Below are 17,421 nucleotides of genomic sequence, written 5' to 3' on the forward strand. Positions count from 1 at the left end.
AGATGTCAGCCATAGCTTTGTCTTCACGTGTACATAACTGGTTATCATGGCGTAATAGTTAGGAGAGCCCCCCTCCAGCAAGATCTGTCACTGGGAGAGGTCATGTAACCTTCCTGAGCCTCAGTTGTAAAATGAGGATAACAGAACGTCACAGCATCATTGGGAAGATCAGATGAGAAAAATGCACGCAAACTGATGGGCCGCCCTTAAGTCCCAGGAAAACGCCAGCTGTCGTTAGTGAGAGAGACAGGTGGGCCGTGAGACAAGGATAAGGGATGACAGGTGAGCATTCTACTGGCGCCTTCAATGTGTCAGGAGAGATTGAGGAAGACTTCTTGGATCCAAAGCAGAGAGCTCGATGGGAGCATAGGAAAGGATGAACAGTGAGGAATAAGTTGTTCTCTGTCTCATTGTGGGGGGAAGAACTTCTGATTCACTGAATTCTAGGAACAGAAGCTGGGGTCCCAGGTCAAACCCATCAAGCACTCTGACAGTGCCTGTGGTACCTAATTCTTTCCTGTTTCCAGAGTGCTTTTCAGGGCAGACCCCAGGAAGGATGGTCGTTGCCTTCTAGAATTGTGTTTATGCCCCATCTCTCCGTCTCCAAGCTGTTTGGGAGCAGGTTTTTGTCTCCTACAAGAAGCTAATCTCCCAGAATCAGACCCAGTGGGACAATTACAGTAGAGGGACCCCTACCTGCCATGCCCGTCTGGTAATCAGGAAGGTGTTTCCGGGAACAGCAGGGGCCACCAGAAGCTGCAAGCCTCCTTATGAACTCAGGACTCGGGAGGGTGGGGGGGGGAGAGAGGGGGTTGTTCGAGCCAGGGTCCAGTAAAAAACCGGTAACTGCCTTTCTTTTTTCACCTGGGGCGCTGCCGCCATCACTCCCTCCCAGCTCTCCCAATTAATCAGATGCCTCTCTTCAGAAAATATTTTATTGATAAATTAGCTCTAAAAGTAGCTACTTTTCTCCCGGCCACTGGAAGGATCAGCGGTGCCATCCGTGAGGGGAGGAAGGGCAGGAGAGAGGCGGGACCCGTGTCACACACACACACTCGCAGGCTAGGGGATCCTCGGGAAGGCAGAAGCAGGGGTCCAAGAGCAGCCCCCCGCCGCAGTTCCCACCCTGAGCGGCACGCAGGCTTGTCAGAAGGAATGGAGCACCTTGGAACTTTATTGCTGGTGAATCCAAGGAGAGTCCGACTCTGCCGGGCTGCAGTTGCCCATAGGGTGGGCACTGGGCGTGGGTGCCCAGAAGAGGCCGTTCTGGTGCCTTCCCCGTCCATTGTGTTGAGCCCCAGCCCACTCATCCCCAGGGATGGAAGAGACCAGGGGAAGGGGTGCTTGAGCCAGGCAGGAGTGGGGCAGGGTTACAGTGAATAGGTCATGGGCAGTGCAGGCGCCTGGAGGAACAGGGCAGGAGGAGGGCAGCAGGGGGCTGCCCAGCCCTCACAGGTCTATGGTCTCACTGCTGACGCTGAGCTCGTCAATCTGCCGGCAAGCATCCAGGAACTGCTCTTGGAGCAGGGCTTCTTCCCTGGCCAGCTCTGCTCTCTCGGGAGAGCTGCAGGAGGGCAGGGACAGAGCCCTGTAGCACCCAGGGCCCGGGGGGCCGGGGCTCCTCCCTGAAGGTCGGGGGGTGCTGCAGATTCCTGGCAGAGAAGACCGAGGGGGCTTCTCCGGGCTGGAGCAGAGCAGCATGGAGGAGCTGTCCCTGGAGAGTCCGTACAGGGAGCCCGAGGAGGCGCTGCTGCCCACCAGCCAGGCCCCAGGGGAGGGCAGCACAGGGGCTGGGGAGCCCGGCTCTGCCCCCGGGGCCCCGGCCGTCCTGGGCCCAGAACTCTCCTCACTGGAGGCGGTGCCCGAGAGGCTCGGTCCTGGCAGGCTCTCCCTGCAGACCGGAGCCTGGAGAAAGCTCGGAGCCATCAGCACCTCACTGCAGAGGGCCTCTGCAATGCTCCGGTGCAGGTCGATGGGGGAGGGCGGGCAGAAGTCCACAGTGCAGTCGCTGCCGGTGCCTGGGGAAGAAGCTGCTGAGGGGGCCGGGTGGGCAGCCACCCCCTCGATGCCCAGGTGGCCGCTGCCAGGGAGGAGGAGGTCGGGCCCGGGCCCGGTCAGGGCACACAGAGGCAGCAGCTCAGCCTCACCCTGCTCCATGGCATTTACTGGGGGCAGCTTGTTGGGGGGCCCTGGTTCCCAGCCCGAGGGCAGCAGCGGGGCCCCGTGACCGGGGGACAGGCGGAACAGTTTGGCCCAGCACCTCTGGGACAGGCGGGGACTGCAGAGGGCGGGGTAGAGCCCTAACAGGGCTAATGGCAGGGCCACACCCACCTCGCCCAGACGCACCCCCAGCTGGAAGGCCCACCAGGGCCAGGGCCCTGCCAGGCCCAGCTGGCCTCCGTAGCCCAGAGTGTACAAGACCATGTAGCCCTGCAGACCCCCACTCAGCAGGCCGAAGGCCCCCGCCACCGGGGCTGTGCGGGCTGCCCGCTGCCACGACTGGGGGAGGGCAAAGGGACCCCGGGTCATCGGAGTTGGGGTGGGGCCCTTGAGGCCGGCCCCCCCCAAAGAGACCCCCTGCCTCCGTCGGCTCCTGCGGCAGGAGAGAGCTAGCAGGAGTCCTGAGAAAAGGGAGGCCAGGAGAGCAGCCAGGCCCCGGGAGGCCAGCAGCAGGGGCAGAAGGGGTCTGGAGACGGCTCCAGCCATGGTGGCCCCCGAGGACAGGCCCAGCACCAGGAGGAGCAGCATGGCCAGGCCCCCGGGGCAGCGGGGTGGGTGGGGGCGGGCCAACAGCAGGCAGGCCAGCCCCAGACAGGCAGAGAGGCAGGGCAGAGAGAGGTCGTGCAGCAGCAGGCGGACCAGCGCAGGCAGCCGCTCTCGGTGCCCGTAGGCATCGTAGAAGAGGGGAAAAGCCCGGGCAGTGCCAGCTGAGAGCAGCAGCAGATTGAGGAGAGCCAAGCAAGAGGCTCCTGGTGGGCAACGCCAGGGCAGGAGGGCCAGACTCAGCAGGGCCAACAAGGCCACCAGTCCGAAGAGCGCGCCCACCCCGTACACATGGGCCTCCCACGCCAGCCCCCATCGGGCTCGGGCAGAGGCCCAGTCAGCCTCTAGGTTCAGAAAAATGGGGGGCACTGGAACTGCCGGGGCAGGGTCCTTGGGTTCAGGCAGGTTCCCGGTGCCACAGGCTTGGGCCGCACACTCTGGCTGTGCTGATGAGCTCCTCAGGCTGGCTGGAGAAGGCTCGTTTGGGGTGGGAGTGATATCTGTGGACACATAGGAGAGAGATGAGTAACGCCCCTGCCCACCAGCCTCCTCTGGCCCGCCCAGTCCCCAGCGCCAGCCCAGACAGAATCTGTGGGTCTTTTTTCCTTCCCTGGAGATCAGGGCCTAGGACTGCTCCCCAGTCAGACAAGCAAGCACGGGACAGCCTTGGAGATGCAGAATCACTCCCTGCGGTCACTGGTGACTCCTCAGGCCTCACTGGGCCCTCTACCCCCCGTTCCCCAAATCACATTCAGATTCCTCACTCCAGACTTTGAGCTTTGTCCCCAATCATCATGGCCTCCCTAAAGCCAATGAGCTTTTTCACACGGAACCTAAAACTTCTGACAGTGAAGAGACTCTTGAGGATCTTAGAAGATTTGTAGCTCTAAGGGGAGATGTCAAGTTAGATGTTCAAGGAAGTTAAATCAGGGAAGTCAAATTCAAATCAAAACAAGTCATTAAACCATACATAAAAATCCCTGTGGATCATATATCTTGTATTAAAGTATGTATATTTGTACTAAAATTTTCTGTGTTCACTTTAGTAAATATTTCATTTCAGTGGACAGGAAATATTTATTTCCTTTTAATCTGGTTAGGCTGATACTCAGGAGCATTGGGGACTAGCAGGTCTGAAATTCTGGGGGAAATCACCGTTCTAAAGTTTCCAAGATTATAATTGTCAGAATCAGGATTTGAATCCAGAACTTCTAACTTCAGAGTTGGTTCTCAATCCAGTTCTTCCCCACTCTTCCTAATTTTGCAGCTCAAGAAACAGGTTGGTGGCCGGACCAGACTTGTCCCAAGTTAAACAGCTAGTTAGAGGAAGAGCTGAGATTAGAACCCAAGACTCCTGGACTCTCTGTCGGGAGCACTTCCCACCTAGAGGAGGGTCTCTCATAATGGTTTTCTTTCTTTGGAGCAGTCTTTGTAATTCACACAGCTACTAAGCATCTGAGACTGGATTTGAACTCGGTTCCTTGTAACTGACTGAATCACCTAGCTGCCCCAATGATTTTCTTTTCAATCCCTTGTTCTGCACTATCCCCAGAGTCTGGAACAGTCTCTTTCCTGCCCTTCCCCTTAATGTTCTTATCACCTCAAAAAAAACTCCCTCATCAAAAGGGATCCACATGAGCAAAAAGATTTGGGGCAGCCCTTTTTGAATGGCTGCCCATTAGTTAGAGAGTGGCTGAATAAGTTATGGTATATGAATGATATGGAATATTATTATTCTATAAGAAACCATCAGGAGGAGGATTTCAGAGAGGCTTACATGAACTGATGCTAAATAAAGTGAGCAGAACTGGGAAATCACTGTACATGGCAACAAGAAGATTATACGAAGATTAATTCTGATGGACGTGGCTCTTTTCAACAATGAGATGATTGAGGCCGTTTCATGGTCTTGTGATGGAGAGAAACATCTGCACCCAGAGAAAGGACTTTGGGAACTGAATTTGGATCATAACATAGCATTTTCATTCTTTTTGTTGTTTGTTTTTTCTCATTTTTTCCCCTTTTGGTCTGATTTTTCTTGTGCAACACCATAACTGTATACATATGTATACATATATTGGATTTAACATTTTTTAACATGTTTAACATATATTGGATTAACTTCTAGGGGAAGGGGTTGGGGGAAGAGGAGGGGAAATTTGGAACACAAGGTTTTGCAAGGATTAATGTTGAAAAATTAGACATGTATATGTTTTGAAAATAAAAGCTTTAAGAAAGAAAGAAAGAAAGCTCCTTCATCTCCTCAGCTCTCCCCCTTGCTCAGCATTCTCTGTAAGCCTGGGAGGGATAGAAGCTTCCCCTCCCCCTGGCGTTCTGATTACAGCAATTCTCTCATTCTCATTTACCACCCACCGAACTGCCAAGCATCCCAGGGTCTCCCCAGGTCTTCCTTGCAATCACTAAGAAGAAGACAACCGAGTTAATCCCTGGAAAGTCTGCTGGACTTGTCCTTTCAGGGCAGACAGACAGAACTAGGACCATTTCTCGAGGATGCTGAGATAAACAACCGTCTGTGTCCCCAGCCTGATTTCCAGAGGGGATAATTGGGGACAAGTAATGGAAAGGAATAAGAATCTGAGTCTCTAATCTCTTCTGAATAGACAAATTCTCCCCCTCAGCACCCAGCTTGTGTTCCTAGAATTCCAAATCCAGAATCCTTGGGAGGTGGGAAGAGGGAAGCATCCAAATGGTTCTACTCTGTGTGCTGTGGCCTTAGAACCAGAGATACCTAGATTGGAGCCTGGCTTCTGAGTGTGTCCCTATGAGCAGGTCCCAAGTTCTGGGGGCTGGAGGCAGCTGCCTTCACCAATGAGAATCCAAGTTCGGGAGGAAGAGATGGTTTGTGTTTGAGAAGCTGCAGAAATAGATTCTTGCAATTCAACAACTAGGGAGGGGGCCCTGGAACCTGTGACCACCCATCATACCAACAGGCTCAGCTGCATGGTGGTCAAAAAGGGGGTGAGACGGGGCACTGGGAGAAGAGGGGATGAGGTGGGATAGACAGGAGGCAGCTGTGAACGAGAAGGGGGAGGGATAGCTTGGCTCCCAGATTCAGGATGCCAGCTGCCTGGCCAAGCCAAAGTTGGGCGATCCAAGCAAAGGCCCCAAAGAAAACACCTGAGGTTGCTCTGCAAAGGACTTTTGGGACACATCCAGTCTCAGGGGAGCTCAGGTCAAGGAAAGGAAAAGGCAGGGATCTGAGAAAGAAGCTGGAAATGAGGAAACAGGGAAACCGGAGAGAGGGGAAGGAACAAGAGAGAAGGAATGATAAAAGTCAGAAGGGTGATTAGCACAAGTGGCAAGTGAGAGAACTGGACAGGTGGGGAGGAGAGAGAGGAATAGAGGGGTCAGCAGGGGAGAGAGATCAGAAGGGAAAATAGACCCAGTTCACTTCCAGCTGCACAATGAAAGCTGAGAGTGCTCTGGGATCTCTATTAAATGCCATTTCCTATATCACTCCCCCTCTCTAACTCCTGGTACGGCTCAAATCTGCACAATGTCTGATATTCATCACTTAGCAAAAGCAGTAGCTTGTGTCTTTACTGATCCTTCTGATGTTTTATTTAACTGAAGGCTGTTTATTTTGGGATTGTTTTGTTTTGATTTTTTTGCAGAGGTGAGGGGAGAGAACACGAAGAAGTTTTTCAGTATCTCAGAAAGGTGCAGGAAGCAGAATGAAGTCTGGATTGGGGGCCAGAGGGTCTGGGTTGGAATCCTTGTGAGATTAAAAAAGTCATGAATTTTAGGCTCCTTATTTGTAAAATGAGAGGGAATGGGGGGGGACCCCTGGTGTATTTATTTAGTGACTTCTGCATTTGAGAAGAGAGATCCTTGAAGACTACCTCCTTCTACCCTAGCTGCTGAACTATCCTATAGATACAAATTCTTATTTACTTGCCCAAAAATCAAAACAAAACAAAAACTTGGGGGGAAAGGGAGAAGGTAGACATAGAATTGAACTTTTTCATCTTAATTGAATGTTTGACAGAAAATTGGTAACTTTTAATTCAAAATATTTGATTTTATCCTTTTTCATGATCTGAAGTTGTAGTGACATAACAATGATCTTCCCCATCCTGATGTTTTCTCACTATGAGTTCCCAAAATTGTAAATGGTATGTCACTTAAATGTTAAAATTTACCTTGTCTGTATCTAGTTCTTTAAAAATATATCTGCTTGCCCTTTTTGTAGTGGCAAGGAATGGAAATTAAGTGGATGCCCATCAGCTAGAGAATGGCTGAATAAGTTATGGTATGTGAATGTTACAGAATATTATTGTTCTTTAAGAAATGATAAGCAGGCTGATTTCAGAAAAATATGGAAAGACTTACATGAACTGATGCTGAGTGAAGTGAGCAGAACCAAGAGAACATTGTATACAGTTACAAGTTTATGTGATGATCAACTATAATGGACTTGTTTTTTCAACATTGAGGTGACTCAAAACCACTCCTATGGACTTGTGATGGAAAGTGCCATCCACACCCAATGAGAGAACTATGGAGACTGAATGTGGATCAAAGCATAGTATTTTCATCTTTTGTTATTATTGTTGTTGGTGGCTTGCTTATTTTTTCTTTCTCGTTTTTTTCCCTTTTGATCTGATTTTATTTTTGCATATGACAAATATGGAAATATTTTAAGAGGAACTGTATATTTTAACCTATATCAGATTGCTTGCTGTGTTGGGGTGGGGGAAGAAAGGAAGAGAAGGAGAAAAATTTGGAACACAAGCTATTGCAAAGGGGAATGTTGAAAACTATCTTTGTATATATTTAGAAAAATAAAAAGCTATTAAAACAAATAATTTTTAAAAAGAATATATCTGCTTATTCAATTAGACTTGGGATAGAAAATGCCATTCAGATACAAAGAGAGAACTATGAAGACTAAATATAGACTGAAGCATAGTATTTTCACCTTTTTTTCTCTTTGAGTTTTTCCTTTTTTGTGTTTTTTTCCCTTTTGGTCTGATTTTTTTACACAACATGACAAACGTGGTAATAGGTTTAAAAGAATTGCACATATTTAACCTATATCAAATTACTTGTTGTCTGGGGGAGGGGGCAATAAAGGAGGAAAGGAGAAAAATTTGGAAAACAAAGCCTTGTCAAAATGAATACTGAAAAGTATCCTTACATATATTTGGAAAAATAAAATACTATTGAAAAAAGTTTTAAAGACCATATCTGATTCTCCCTATAAAGAACGTTGTGTTTTGCCTTTTGTTGTATGTAACATTGCAAAAATAAATAACAAAACAACTAGGGAAAAAATGGCCTTCAAGATCCCTCTAGGTTCTAAAGCTATAATCTCAAGATCCTAATTAACAACAAGAATAAATGTGAACTCAGTACAAGGCTTTACTTAGTTCAACAAAATACCATTGGATGTGCTTAACAGTTTCTAATAAAGGTAGAGGTGCTTAGTGACTAAATAAACCATTAGCTAAAATATGGAAAGGACAACAGACACAGAACTTAGTTTCTTCAACTTTAAAAAAAAAAAAAAAGAAGATTGGACTAGGTAACCTTCAAGGTCATTTCTAGCTCTAAAGCTATTATCTTAATTAGCATAATGAATAAACATGAACTTAATGCTTCACTTTACTGAGTTCAACAATTCGGATATACTAACAGTCTTTAATGATGATCTCAGCTATCTAATGAATAAATAAGCCATTAAGTTGAGCACTGAGCCACATAGTAGGATGCTTATTGATTGATTACCTTAGAACTGAGAACAAGGTGAAAGACAATTGAGACATGGCCTATTTGGTTTCCTCTTCTATAAAACGAAAGGATGATAGATTTAAGACTAAAAGAAATCTATAAAAGATGGCCTCTGAGATTCCTTCCAGCTCTGAGTCTATGATCTTACAATCCTAATTTACTGATCAGTAAATCACATTAATTTGTTATTAGATATTAGCCAGGGTAAACATTCTCTCTCTGTATGTCTCTCTGTCTTTTTCTTCCTTCTCCTCCCAACCATTCTTCACTTTTTTCTTGTTTTTCTGTCCATTCCAATACTTCTATAAAATTTTATCTTGTTCACCAACCCAATCTACCTTGTAACATGCTCAGTACAAACACATGATAATTATTCATAATTTTACAGGGCTTTAAAGTTTATAAGGCACTTTCCCCTTCAACAACACTGAAAGATAAATCATGAAGAAAGTGTAGGGAGGAAGGAAGGAAATCCTAAAAATTAACCTCTTCTCATTCTTTTTCCTTTCCTTTTTCCTTTCCCATCTGTTAGGTAACCTTGTTTTCCTGGCCCTGAGGTTTTCCCAAGCTGGGCAGAAACTATCCCTTTTCCTGTCATGGAACATCAAGCAATCCAAAAAACCCAGATTGGAAAGACCCCAAAGGAAACAGAATGACCCCAGTCTTTCCTCTCATCACCCACTTCACTAGAATATCCTGGAGAACCAGGCCCTTAGGTAACTAAGAACTCTAGATCCTGTCCTGCACCAGCTAATATAACCCATCCCTTTTTTCTTTCTTTATCACAGACAAATGCATCTTTTCCCAAAGGCTTGCCCCCAACCATTCTCTATCACCTGCAGCAACCCTTCATGTAAAGGGGAAAGCACCAGATTTGGAAAAAGAGGAACCAGACCTTAGTTCTGCCTCTGCCTCTTACCAGCTTTTTTTCAACTTGACTAAATCATTTGACTCATCTGAATCTCATTCTTTCACTTGTATAATAGGGATAAAAATACTGGCACTTCTTCTATTGCAAGGAAACCACCTGACAAACCTTAAATTATAGAATTCTGTTATATTAAATATCTAAGGACTGTCAGGAAGTTCCAATAACAAAAATGATAACAGAGATAGATAGATAAACTATATATATAGTTTATCTATCTTTGCAAACTCTCTCTCTCATATATATATATATATGAGAGAGAGAGAGTTTGCAAAGTACTTTATAAACATTGTCTCACCTAATCCTCACAACAATCCTATAAAAGTATGAGCTACAGGCAATATTATTCTGATTATCCAAATGAGGAAAATGGGAGAATGAACACTCTTTGTGAACCTTAAGTACCATACAAATGGTGGCAGCAAGGAGACCAATATGAAGCTCTTCCCTAACCATACACACAGATGGGGAACCCCTTCAGATTCAGAAGCATTGAGACAGGGAACCCTAACATCACCCACTAGAAAGGAGGGAGAGAGACATTTTGGCATAAAATTGCATAAATTATTGAACAAAAGAACTTAGCCAGCTCAGCCTCCACACCTGTTCCAAGGCTCCGAATTCAAGTCATCAACATCACTCAACACCCACATATGTGCCTGGCATTGTGCTAGGTATTACTGATGGGGGTGTATGTGCCCGCACAGTGGGGGAGTTACAAAGGAGAGAGAAAAGTCATTTTCTGTCCTCACAGAACAGAAGTAACGCTAATGTCAGTCTCTAAGCCTTCTCCTCTCTAGGACACCTGAAAGATTTGACCCTTCTTCTCCATCCCCAGTGCAGGGGAAAGGGATAGAGCACTGGCTCTGGAGTCAGGAGAACCTGATTCAAATCCATCCTCAGACACTTACTATGTGACCCTGGGCAAATCACTTTACCCTGATTGCCTCAAAAAAGGGGGGAGCAATGGGGTCTTCTGCTTTTTCCTACCTGGGTTCACTGAGTGAAATCTCATGGGTCCCTAGGACTAAGATCTTAGTATAGGGGTGCTGAACCTTTTTTTTGTTCTAGACCCATTTGGCAAGCAGCAGGGGATATCTATAGATCCCTATCCAAATAAATCTTCTAAATGCATAAAACAAATTACATAGAAATACAAAGGAGAAAAATGGCAGGGAAAGAGTTACAATTTTTTTTTTAACTTCACATATGGCAGATTAAGAGCTCTTGACTTAGAAGGATCTTAGAAATCATCTAGTCCTATCCATTTATATCATAAATGAGGAAACTAAGGCACAAAAAATGGCCTTACATTATTGCTTCTTGATTTGCTATTGAATTGCAGCCAAGTTCCACAAAGTCTGTGTCACACAGACAGTAAAGAACAGATCCAGAATTGGAATCCAAGCTCTGCCTCCAAATTCAACGATCTTTCCTCTATACTCCACTGCTTCTCTCTTCCCCTAGGTGTTTCTCTTCAAAGTGGCTTCCTCCATAACCCTTCTGCCCAGTCTTCCAGTGGATATAAGTAAGCAGTGTGACTGATTAAGGGACAGAAGCTTGGTCTAGGTGATGGTGTCTGGAGGAAAATCTAAGGCTCTTTAACCAGAGGTAGCCCAGATCAAAGAGACTAAGAAAAGGGTTGCTCTCTGATCTGAAGATGGGGTAGCCTTGGCTGGTATGGCTCCTTATCATCCCTTTGGGATGGAATTCTTAAATTCCCTCAAGGCTTTCTAGGGAAAGGGACACGTGGAAGAAGGAATCAGGGGCTAATCCACAAATCCTACCCAGGTCCAAAAGACCCCAGAAGAATCACAGAGAACTCACCCTCCCCTGCAAAGGGTCAGCCACTTGAGCCATCCCAGTTGTCCCAGTCAAGACTCAATGACCTCTTCAAAAGACACCAGCCAGGGGCAGTTGGTGGCACAGCGCAGAGCAACCTAGGAGGACCTGAGGGCAAAACTAGCCTCGGATACTTGACTGATTAGCTGGCTGGCCCTGAACAAGCCCGATAACCCCAATTACCTAGAGAAAAACACCAGTCATCCAGGACAGGTTCTGTCCTGTAGTTCCCTTAGGCCACCAGCAAGGAAGGGAGAGGAGAAGAGGAGGAACTTCTCAAGGGAGCCGAGCCAAGCTGTCTCTGGCTGTCCGGAGGCATTAGGTCTTTCTTGGCCAAGACTGTCACCTGGGCTGACAGGCTGCCAGCCAGCATCCTCTCAAACCATCTCCCTCCGAGGGCCACAGATTCCTCCCTGAACCTTCAGTCACCAGGAGACCAGCGCTGGCTGGCACCTCACCTGAGGGGTTTTTTTTATGGTTTTAACAAGAGTAGGAAATACAAAAACCAGGACTGGCTCAATGCTACATCAAATGAGCTCCAGTTCATTCCTTTGGGACCATGGGACCTTACCCTCTCCTCAGCACTGGGTTCTGTACCCAAGATAGTTTTTAAGAAGCACTCTCAAGGAATAGCTGGCGAGATAGTAGACAGAGCACTGGCCCTATAATCTGGGCCCCAAGCTCAAATTCACCCTCGGACAATTAATAGGTGTGACTATGGACAAGTAGTTTGAACCAGAAGGCTTCTCCCCAAAAAGTACTTTCAAATCAGTCTAGGAAAGTTGGGTATCTCCATACCCACAATCGGACCTATTTGAAACTGGTTCTTTCTGCCCAATGAGTCCAAGAAAAGGAGCAATCTCTCATCCTCCTAGTGAAGAGGGCCCAGGGTCATCTCACTACATGCCCCACCTTATTCATACTACGGCATATCAGTAATTTGAAGGGTTCAAGTCCCAGCTAAAATGTTACTTTCTATAAGAAGCTTTTCCTAACTCCACTTAAGGCCTTGATTATCTCCAATTAATCTTGCATATATTTATTTGATATGGTCATTTAAAAGTTGTTGCCCCTTGGCTCTTTTCAACAATGAGGTGATTCAAGGCAATTTCAATAGACTTGTGCTGGAAAGTCATTGAATCCAGAGACAATCATGCTACTCAAGAAAATCATATCATATTTTAACATGTTTAACATATGGTGAATCGCTTACTATATAGGTGAGGAATGAGGAGAAAATCTGAAACACAAGGCTATACAATGTTGTCAAATTATTTGAAAATAAAAAGCTTTAAAATTTTTTAAATAAATAAAAGAAAAATCATATCAGAAAGAAAAAAAAACATGTAAACAAACAACAACAAAAAAGTGAAAATACTAAGCTGTGATCCACATACAGCATAATAAATGTGGAAATATATTTAGAAGAATTGCACATGTTTAAATTGGATGACTTGCTATCTAAGGGAGGGCAGCAAAAAAATTTAGAACATGAGGTTTTGCAAAGGTGAATGTTTAAAACTATCTTTGCATACATTTTGAAAAATAAAAGGCTATTATAAAAAAATAAACAACAACAACAACAAAAAGTTATCTTCCTCATTAAACTGTGAGGTTTTTGATAGCAGGGACTGTCTTTTATTTTTCTTTGCATCCTCAGTGCTGGAACATAAGATGAACTTAATAAATGGGTATTGACTGATTACCAGAACATGCAAGACTGGAAATGTGCACAGCGAACAGAACTTGGCTGCAAATCAAGAAGCAGTAAGTATGTGCTAGTACATATAGGCCTAAGCCCTTGCAGCCCATTCCTAGGTCTAGTTTAATTATGAACTTCAGGGGGAATGAGATGGGAAAAGGGAGTCTAGGCTTCTGAAGTCCTCCACCTATGCTATGATACACATGTAGTATTTGTTTTTGCTCCAAGTCTGCATTCTCACATCTTTTTTCCCCCGAAGGGCCAAGCTCTGTCTGCTCCTGACAGCATGTCATGTCAGATCCCACCGCCAAAAAAGACAGCAGTACAGAGAGAGACAATGGCAGGCCCGGCAGAGGGGAGAGGAAAGAGGGAAAATGGAAGGGGACTGACTGGGCTCTCTAGGGCTCCTCACACCTTTAGATCCTATGAGGGACTGTGCCTTGGATGCCTGACAATACATCAAAGATCTATGATTTTGTTGGCATAGAAACCCCTTCCAACCACTGCAGTCTCAAATCTCTATAATTCACTAGATAAGTCTAAGGGATCTCTAAATCTGAGAGAGGTTAAGTAGCTTGCCCGTATGAAGCTGTTAAATGCCCACGGATGCCACAGTGAATAGAGTACTGAAGTTCCAGCCAAGTAGCTCAGATTTCACACCTTGCCTCTGGGGCTTTGTACTTAAGTGATCCTGATACTGATCCTTCCCCCAGCTGCAACAGAGATCTTGCCCTTTTCCTGTTTTAAATCTGTAATCCCAGAATCTCACAGCTAGGAAATGTCTGAGGCAGGACTTGAACCCAGGGTCTCTGAGACTCCAAATCTAGCATCCTACTCACTAAAGCTTGCCGACTCACGGGACCCACCTTCCTGCTCTCCCTGCCAGGCTGGTCCAAAAGCTGGGTGGCAAGGGCACAGGGTACTCTCAGTGCCACATCAAACCAGCTCCAATTCCCCCTTGTGGGACCATGGGCCACGGGGTGGAGGGGCTGTGGCTTGCCAGTAGCCTCTTAAAATGTGTTTGTTGAATTTGTTGAATCAGCCAGTGTTAGTAGAAAGCAAGGAAAGAAAGGAGAGAGGAGCAGCTGTAGGAATAACTAATAGAAGAAATCTTAGTTGGCTGCCTCTTTGTTTATTTATTTGCCTCATGGTATCAATCTTAAACTAGGGCAGCTAGGCTGGCGCAGTGCATAGAGCACCGTGTCTGGAGTCAGGAAGACTCATCTTCCTGAGTTCAAACCTGATTTCAGACCCTTACTAGCTGTGTACTGAGGAAATTGCTTAATCCTGTTTGCCTCAGTTTATTGAATTGGAGAAGGAAATGGCAAACTACTCTAGTGTCTTTGCCAAGAAATCTCCCGATGGGGTCACAAAGAACTGATTTTGACTGAAATGACTAAATATCAATTAGTCTTAAAACTATAAACTCCTAGTAGGCAGGAACTGTCCATGTGACTTCCTACAGTATCTAGCACAGAAATTCTCCTCCATTAGAATGTAAGCTCCTTGAGGGCAGAAATAGTTCTGGCCTTTCTTTGAGTCCTCCAGTTTAGTACCATGTCCGAAATATTGTAAGTACTTAAAAAATTCATGTTGACTTGATAATTTGATGAAAAGGAGAATGCAGCAAGCTCTTACCTGGGGGTTCGCTCCGCAGTGAATCATTGCTTGGAGAGGAACTTGAGCCCACGATGCTGCTTGTGAGGTTATTTGGCTCCAGCTCGGAGGACAGGGTAGTGCCAAAGAATCCTGCAAAGGAACAGGAGCCCCTGAGACCATGTCCTGCTTTCTCTACCTCCCATGTGTGAGTGCCTGAAGAGGGATTAGGGAGAAGACCCCAGAGGTCCATAGGATGTAGTCCCTAGACTTTATATAAACCAGTTTAGAGTTGTTGGGTGTTTTTTTGCCCTACACTTTTATTTTTTAGTTTATTTTAATACACATTGTTTTATGAATTATGTTGGGAGAGAAAAATCAGAGCAAACATAACCCAATTTAGAGTTAAGAAAACTATGGCACAGTAGAGACATGACTTGATCTAAGTCACTCAAAGAACTCCAACCAGAATAAAAGTATTTTGACTTGACTTTGTACCACACTATAGTCCATCCGTGACATGCACTTTGTCCTCTACAGAATTCCTAAGTCATCAGGTAGGTGGGCTTGGAAAACATCTTCCCAAGTGAGTCAGTGGGGTGAAAGACAGATGCAGGGCATCTGGTAAATAGTCTATATCCCACTGGTTGAGACAAGCCCCACTCATTCCAGTTTGTAATTTAGAAGGATGGAAGGGGACAGGATGTACAGAGGCAGTAAACTGGACTGGTCAGTCCTCTATCTTGTAGGCTGGGGCTAGGGTGGCCCACCAGTGGTTCCCAATCCCCTCTCTGGAGCCCCCATTGCTTCAGTGCCAGTACTTACCAAAGGGACCCAGGCGTCCTGCTATCTCTGCCAGGCTGGCCCGAAGGCTAGGTAGCAAGGGCAGCATCTTGTGCCCAAGGGTAGGTGCTGCCCCTGCTCTCAGTGCCACGTCAAACTTCAGTTCCAGTTCACCCTTGTGGGGCCATGGGGTGCTGGGTGGAGGGGCAGTGGCTTGAAAGGGAGTGTCCAGGGACAGTGTGCCCAGGAGAGGAAGCCCATCTTTGGGCCGAGGATCAGGAGAGGTGGACTGCAAAGGCAGGGTGGAGGTACTGGAGACAGCACTGCCCTCGGCAGACCCCAACTCTGGAGAACTCGTCAACAGTCCAGGGAGAGTGTCGGTCCTCAGCCCACCAACCCCGTCATCAGGGCCCTGGTCCAGAACTTGGAGTCGAGGCTGGGTCTCTGTGGCCAGTCCTCCCCAGGCAGATCCAGGTCCCCGAACATGAAATTTAAAGTTGAGGCCCAGGTTGAGAGATAACATGGAGGCCTCACTCTGCGGGCGGGGGGCCAAGGTGGTAAGAAAAGCACCGGGAACTGAGGAGCCAGGCTGGGGAGCCACAATAACTCCCAGGAGGGCCCAGGAAATCAGCCCCAGCCCAACCCAGCCCTTCCCAGCCATGGCCCCCACACTGGATTCAGGGAGAACACCTCACCTCCAGAGAGAGAAGCACTGTCCTTCTGTCTGTCCTAAAGAAAGGACAGATGTCCCAGTCAGCCCTGCTTGCCAAGGGAAATGCTCCATCCTCCCCTTTCCCAGGGATAGGGGGTGGGGGTACACTTCTGACTCAGTAAAAAGGCACTGAGAGGGCAAGTAACAAGATCCTGAGGAGAGGGCAAAGGTCTTTGGCCCCTGGAAGAGGAATGATATTTTAGTTCTGCTCCCATTGCCCCTTCTCTGCACAGCCAGCTTAGTGCATTGGATATAGTAGCCACTTGATAAATGTTTATTGAATGAATGAACCTCTCTCACTCAATCTCCCAGCCTTTTATTACTCTGGCCAGCATCCCTGGCCCATCCCTCTCCACAGATCTGAGGCTGTGTGTCCTAAATGCTGCAGTGTACATCCCAATGGCCCCATCAATTCCCTCCAATGCTTCCTTCTACCTTTTCTTACCCTCAAACTAAATCAACCAGTAGCCCCACAGGCCCTGTACCACCCCACTGTGATCACACGGGGCACGGAGGACTTCCAGAAATTTCTCTCTCTCCCCCCACCTGTCTACCTTGAAGGACTAGAATTACTGACCCCAAGCCCGGACGTTGGCTCTTTAACCTCGCTGAGCCACTAGGGCATAAAGGAGACAACTGGGATCTGGGGGAAGGGGGAAAGAGGAGGGAGGCCCATGGGCGGTAAGGAATTGGGAGAGAGGATGGGGGAGGGGAACTTCAGATTTTGAGAGGAGAAGCCCCTCCCAGTGTAGGAAGTCCACTCCAGGCTCTGATTCTGGCTCTGTCCAGTTTCCTTCTCTACTTGTCCCCCAGCCCAACTCCCTCTTGGGGATTTTCGGTTCCTTTCTCTGCAGGGAGGAAGGTGGGGGTAAAGAGCTTCTATTTCAGGGCTCCTAGCTCCCCAGGGAAGAAAGCCAGGCAGACCCAGACTCTTGGCTCCCGCAGCGGATCACAGACACGCCGCCGCTATGGATGGGATAAGCGGCCACATCAGGCTGGTGGGGGGTGGGGGGTGGGGGCAGGGGGTGGGGCCGGGAAGGGAGGAAGGGAAGGGGAGAGATGAGATTCGGATACACACATGCACAAACAACCCTCCCATCACACACATGCCCGGTACATCCAGATTACACACGCACACTTACACACCCCCTACAGACGCCCATCCAGGCAGCGCGCGCACACGCCCATCCATTCTCTCACAGATTCTCTGCTCCCCCCCCCAACTCCTTCACTCAACATGCTCCCACACTAGTAACACCTATGGGCTTCACTCACCCACCCCCCAAGCACACTCACTCAGACACACAACCCACCAGCCAGCCCCGTCCTCCACACAAGCAC

The 17,421-nt window shown here is 47.3% G+C and overlaps 1 protein-coding gene across 1 annotated transcript; it reads right to left on the minus strand.

Annotated features, from left to right (window-relative positions):
* Window positions 1-857: 857 nt before the first annotated feature.
* PRRT4 (proline rich transmembrane protein 4) lies at window positions 858-17,036 on the minus strand. The gene is made up of 3 exons (XM_031939013.1): window positions 15,411-17,036; window positions 14,628-14,738; window positions 858-3,263 (listed from the first exon to the last, which is right to left on the minus strand). Exons 1-3 carry the CDS (start codon window positions 16,027-16,029, stop codon window positions 1,450-1,452), a joined length of 2,544 nt encoding a protein of 847 aa, XP_031794873.1. The 5' UTR covers window positions 16,030-17,036; the 3' UTR covers window positions 858-1,449.
* Between the last annotated feature and the right edge of the window lie 385 nt (window positions 17,037-17,421).

Source organism: Sarcophilus harrisii, chromosome 5 (genome assembly GCF_902635505.1).
Source record: "Sarcophilus harrisii chromosome 5, mSarHar1.11, whole genome shotgun sequence".
Lineage (NCBI taxonomy): Eukaryota > Metazoa > Chordata > Mammalia > Dasyuromorphia > Dasyuridae > Sarcophilus > Sarcophilus harrisii.

Coding starts and splice junctions, on each gene's coding strand:
- PRRT4 (XM_031939013.1), bottom strand. CDS start 16,029: ATGGCTGGGAAGGGCTGGGTTGGGCTGGGGCTGATTTCCTGGGCCCTC. Junction 14,739..15,410: donor AGGACGCCTGGGTCCCTTTG/GTAAGTACTGGC, acceptor GTTCCTTTGCAG/GATTCTTTGGCACTACCCTG. Junction 3,264..14,627: donor ACTGCGGAGCGAACCCCCAG/GTAAGAGCTTGC, acceptor ATGTGTCCACAG/ATATCACTCCCACCCCAAAC.